At 38.0% G+C, this 6,024-nt stretch overlaps 1 protein-coding gene across 1 annotated transcript; it reads right to left on the bottom strand.

Annotated features, from left to right (window-relative positions):
* Positions 1-958: 958 nt before the first annotated feature.
* On the bottom strand, positions 959-5,854 carry LOC141436154 (lipoma-preferred partner homolog). Its single transcript, XM_074099036.1, has 3 exons — positions 4,982-5,854; positions 4,231-4,466; positions 959-3,884 (listed from the first exon to the last, which is right to left on the bottom strand). Exons 1-3 carry the CDS (start codon positions 5,762-5,764, stop codon positions 3,644-3,646), a joined length of 1,260 nt encoding a protein of 419 aa, XP_073955137.1. The 5' UTR covers positions 5,765-5,854; the 3' UTR covers positions 959-3,643.
* Positions 5,855-6,024: the final 170 nt, after the last annotated feature.

Below are 6,024 nucleotides of genomic sequence, written 5' to 3'. Positions count from 1 at the left end.
AGCGGTTTTTTTTTCACACTAGTTCCTTCACCAGAGATGATCAGAACTGCGTTTATTTTTTCGCCTTTGACCTTCCGCAGTAGCACCTTCAATTCAAAGGAAAAGGGCGAAAAATAAACTCAGTTCTGCCTTCATCTCTGGTGAAGGAAGTAGTGCGAAAAAAAAAAGAAATAGTTCCTTCGACCAGGCTTCGACCGGTCTTTGACCAGTGTGTATTGCCAGTACGGATTTGAGACGGGCGCTAACGATGGGCCTCATGAGGAAACTCGGAGGCACAGAATATATAATTCGGAGGTCTATGCTCGGGGTTTTTCTGCGGGATAGAATCAGAAATGACGATACCGCAATAGAACTAAGGCACACTAAGGTTACCGACATAGCCCGAAGAATAATTATAATTATGTACTTATATTGAATAAATGTTTTTTTTTATTTATTTCAAACGGGCAACGTACAAATTATTGAATTCATTGAATTGAATTGCGAAACTTGAAGTGTCAGTGGGCGGGGCACGTTGCTCGCAGGACTGACGGCCGATGGGGTCAGAAGGTTCTCGAATGGCGTCCGCGGACCGGGAGACGAGCGTCGGTAGGCCTCCATCAAGATGGAGCGACGACCAGGTTAAGATCGCGGGATCGCGTTGGATGCGGAAAGCACAAGACCGGTCTGAATGGAGAGCCTTGGGGAGGGCTATGTCCAGCAGTGGATGTCTTTCGGCATGATGAGTTCCTTCAAAAGGGCCGGGGCCGTCGCCTTTCGCGATTTTAACGCGAAATCGATTTACCAATAATATTAAAAAAAGTAATTTGAATTTTTGAATTAGAGTGGGTTTTAGTGCGCATAGATTTCGACTTTGCCATTGAAAGACCGAAATTTTCCCCGCTCCTAAAATTGAATTACAGCTCAAATTACCTGAAAGACCGCTGTGTAAAACTAAGTAGTAAACAATAAAATCATACAAGTTGTGTATATTTCTTTATTTCGGATAACGTTGTCAAAATGTAAAACGTTTGGAGAAGTCATCACATAAGTAATACAGTTTGCAAAAAGCGGTATGCTCAGCTTTTGCTATTCAGATCAGACTTGTCATTATGGATGTTAAAAGAAGTAATATTCTAAAGAATAACTGCGTTACGATTGGACTATAAAGATTAATCGCTGTAATTCCAATAGGTTAAGGCTACACCTACATGGTACACCACAATATTTATTGTACGTGTAGCCTTTGCCTAAAAGAACTATTGCGTTTTTTCTTACTACATCAGCTACAAGTGAGAAAAGAAGGAACTTGTAAAGAAACATGCAATAGTTCCACTAAAGAAACTACAGTGAATAATCCAACAACAAATATCATGATTTCGATAACATTAAGTACAACACGTATAACATACACTTACAAACTACAGCTGTAATAAAGACTAAATATAATATGACACAACCTTATAATAGTTTTTACAAATAAACATGGCACTATTCATATAACGATAGCTTGTGCACAAAACCTAAATATTCTCATGTAAATCCATAAAAAACTTATTTTACAATCACATTTCAAGCAACTAATACTGCAATATAACAACTAAACCTATGGTGAGCTCTACACAGCCTTAGAGATTAATTTATACTTATATAAATGCTACTCATAGGAATGTAGATACAGTAAATATAGCTACAATAATAGTAGTACATACTTAAAATTAGTAACACTTAAAGGATCTATTCAACGCATGCCGGGCCGATTTTTTACTCTTTACCTACATAGTGTTAAAAAAATTGGTAGTATAATTTACCACTTTAAGGGACTGATTAGTGTTAAGTGCCGGTTAAATGTGATGCCGTCTCCGTCTATTAGAACAAAACAAATAGAGACGGCATCACATTTAACCGTCACTTAACACTAATCAATGGATGGTGAAACAGCCCCTAAGGCTACTGATTACTACAGGATACAAGTGAAAAAATATAAAAATTCGAAAAAAAAAAGATTTGTATAAAATTGAGTCATAAGAAGACTATACTATTATTTTATTTTATTTTCAAATTTTTAATGTTTTTCCACTCTTATCTTATCGTATTAGTAATCAGTAGCCTTAATCTGTTTTTAAATTAAAGTACAGATTTATAATTCCAATAATTGAATAGGCACTATACCGTTAAGCGATTCGAACACAATCCGGGAGTAATGTAAAGACGTGTCGCATAAAATACGTATCTCAAAAATGCGTCAAAACTGAATAGTATTAAGTAATGAACTTTTAGGCAGATTTATATGGCGCGTGGTATAATATCACAAATCGTATATTTCAATAGAGGCTTCGATCAATAATACAATTGTATTGTTGATCGCAGAATAGAGGTATTTATTTTACATTATACAATGCAAATTGAACTATTGATCTGACAATGAAATGTTAAAATTTAGGCCATTCAATATCAATTCATAATAATTAAAATCCGTACAATTGCTGAGTCAATCAACTAGGCGAGTTCTATGGTAAACATTTTTTTTTTTATAAAAACTGACCAGCATTCGGCTCAAACAGCTCTCGTTGTTTGGTAGAGATGCATATCAACGGTTGCCAATTGTGTTTCTTTATTTTTGTATAACAAAAGGTTGGAATGGGCACGAGTTAAGTAACAGCCCATTCACTCTCACACAGCTTTAAAGAGCCCCAGAGGTGTACGGACCGGAGACACAGACCTTGCATTGGACCAAAATACGTCGAGACACGATATGAAAAAACAAAGTTTACTCAGCGGACCATTGACGGTATTCAAACTTTTTTGTGAGAGCATGGGCAATTAGTAATTTAAAACGTTACAACCATTTCCTTATCTCCTTTAGCTTTCTACGTGATGACGTAATATCGTAAGCATGTGGAAACACGTGGAGCTTAGCTATTGTTTGTCTTTCATTTGAGAATTCATATTAGACTATTATTCACCATTTAAACAATTGACACACGTTTTATGAAGTGTCAAAACGTATTTCTGCTGTAGATTTTGGCGTTACGTATTTATTTATTATATTAAGTATTTATTCTAATGCTACTAAAAAAACAAATTATATAGTTATTAGTTGTGAATTATTCCAGTTCTCTGAGTTAAAATTAAATGGTTTTCACCAGAGCTGTGTTTTGGAATTATTGGTTAAATATCCTAACAAGAAAAAGGAGCTATGCAAAACTGCAAAATCCATATAAATAGTGATATTGATATACAAGTATATCAAGTATAGCAGTGGTGTAGGGGTTATAGCACGCAGCACGGAATGCTGAGGACCTGGGTTCGATTTCCAGTGCTGGTCTCTTTTTCTGGTTTTTCTGTGCATCCATGTCTCAGTTTGTATTTACGATACAAGTATCGCCCTATTTCGCTCATAATATGGCGATATAACATGCATTTCTTCTCCACTCATGGAGCTACTTCGAAATTCGTAACATACCAAATAGTTGCAGTGAGAAAAGTTTTTCCAAGTCAAAATTCTTATGATATTCACATAAGATTTATTTTCACTTGGCCTGTGTAAAAACTTCTCACTTCTATACCTCTCAGTCTCCTACTAAATACTATTTTAATAATACGAAGTTAGAATTTTTAACCTGTGACCAGATACTAGGTTGAGAAAGTAAGCGGTCGAAATTTAGTTGATATTCCGCGACAAATCCTGAATGCGTCGAGCGTTGCACTCTCTACAGTAAAGGTGGTTGTCGAGCGGATAGCACCCTCGGGCCTCCTGGCGGCTGCAGAGCGACGCCGAGCAGTCCTCGCAGGAGTAGCACGCGATGTGGAAGCTCGCGTCCAGGGCCACGATGCGGACGGTCTCTTCGGCGCCCCCCTCTGGGACGATCGGCTCTTTGCAGCGGGCGCATCGAGGAGCGTATCTGGAAAAACAGAAAAAAAAGAGATTACGGCTCCATTTCCATCAGAGATGTGCGAGAATGTGCTCTGCGGAATGAGTTTTTCATGAACCAATATTATACAAACGCTTCATTTAGCTCGCTCCGCTCAGCTGTTTCCACTAGAGCTGTGCTGTGCGAGGATAGGTAAATGAAGCGTTTCTATTGGTTCATGAAAAAAAAAAACACATTCCTTGCACATGTCTGGTGGAAATGGAGCCTTATTCAAAAGCTTGTTTACAAGTTATGCATGTGAGGAAACCTGCACAACCCTGCAAAGTAATTCAACAACAACATTCTTTTTTATAGTTACTGAATACTACTAACTTACCTTTTATGGAAATCCTCAATACAATGAATACGGTTAACAGCATCAACGGTGAACGGGATGCCATCAAGGCTTTTCTGGCACACCACACACATGAAGCAGCGAGGGTGGTATGGTTTGCCGGTAGCTCTGAGGATACGGTCCAGGATGGGGTCTCCACAGACGCAGCACTTTTCTAAGGTTTCCCGGTAGTCTCGTTCACAGAGGGCTTTGCCTTGGACTGCGTAGAAGGGTCGGCCCTGAAATAGTACCATAGTTGATATTTATATGGAGCTAATTGATAGAATGTTCAACTTTGTCTTTTTTTTTAAATATCAATAACATATAACACAAAATCCATAGAATTGAAGCTTTATCCACTCATATCTTCTTTATTTTTAACAGACATCAATGAGTTTTAAATCACTCATTTTACTTTTCTTATGATAAAATTGTGTCCCATGCAGTCTTTACAATATACAAATTTTATCAGTATGAGTGATTTAATTAGGTTGTACATTCCAGGACATACTGTCAAAGATTACAAGAACCAATCACCTATTAAATAAATTGTGCAATACATATAAAACACAGTGATAATGATAAGATAATATACTTTCAATACTTTTAAAAAAGCTTGTATCTCAAAATCAGAAAAAAAACGAGTGAACTTTTTAGGGGTAATTTTTTTTAACATATTTATTTGAGATTATGAGATTTTTTAAATTAGTGACAATATTATATCTACAAGGGAAATAATATTACAGTCTTTTACCTGTAAATTTATGCCACATTGCTGGCAACAGAAGCATTTGATGTGATATATCCTTTCCATAGCAGTGCAGCCCGTTGTCTCCCCCATGATCTTCCCTCCACACCGGAAGCAGTTCCCGCAGTACAACTCATCATCTGGCTCAGGGGTAGGCTCCGTAGCAGTACCAACATAACCACCATACAAGGATGTTCCCGATAACTGACTACATGGTCGTGGGTTGATTGGCTCATATAAAGATTCATATGTAGATGATGTCTGGGAGCCACCATAGGTAGAAAAATCTTGAGCATTCACAGAAGCCGAAGAAGGCGGGTAGGCGGAGCCCGGGCGGCGTAGCTCGCTGTAATTCGATTGTGCGCCGACATCACTTATTCTAGAAACTTCTGATCTGGCATCCCTATACCCATAAATGCTTTCCGGACCCCGCTGCATAGGAACGTTAGAATAAACGTGGTTAGTTCCGCCTGGAGGCAGAAGATTACTGTACAAGAACACATCGCCGCTTTTAACACGCGCAGTGTTTCTTACGATACAACTCTTTACGGGCACCAAATTAGAATAAGTCGAGCTCGTCCGGCTCCCATACTCCAGCCGCGAGGAGTACGAAGGCTCGCAAGCCGACTTCACCATGCAACTCTGAGGTATTTGGGGCTGCGGTGCTTTATTTTTTTTGGGTGGGATCGCGGGTTTCGTTTTAGCAGCATTTATGTCGTCTTGCAATTTTGCATCCAATTCGTTTGCGTAAATCCTTAAGTCAGCTAATTGCTTGTCTAGGGTATTCATTTTGAAAACTTTTTATCCACAGTTAATTCAATTTTTGATTCTTTTTCCTGAAGCAAAAATCGTTATCTAGCTCTCGCAAAACACAATGCAAAACTGACAATTTCATTAAGAATGTTGCTAGTAAGCAAATAAGTACGTACATTACATTATGAAAAAAGGGTTGTCAGCAAAAAATTAAAAGTAAAATTTAAGTGCTGTGTACACAACCAATACAAGTAGAAATACAGATCATGCGACAAATTGTCATTTCATCAATAGTA

The sequence above is a fragment of the Choristoneura fumiferana genome, chromosome 16 (assembly GCF_025370935.1).
Source record: "Choristoneura fumiferana chromosome 16, NRCan_CFum_1, whole genome shotgun sequence".
In the NCBI taxonomy this organism is placed as follows: Eukaryota; Metazoa; Arthropoda; class Insecta; order Lepidoptera; family Tortricidae; genus Choristoneura; species Choristoneura fumiferana.
Note: the sequence above shows the minus strand (reverse complement) of the source record. Positions and strands in the feature narration are given on the sequence as shown.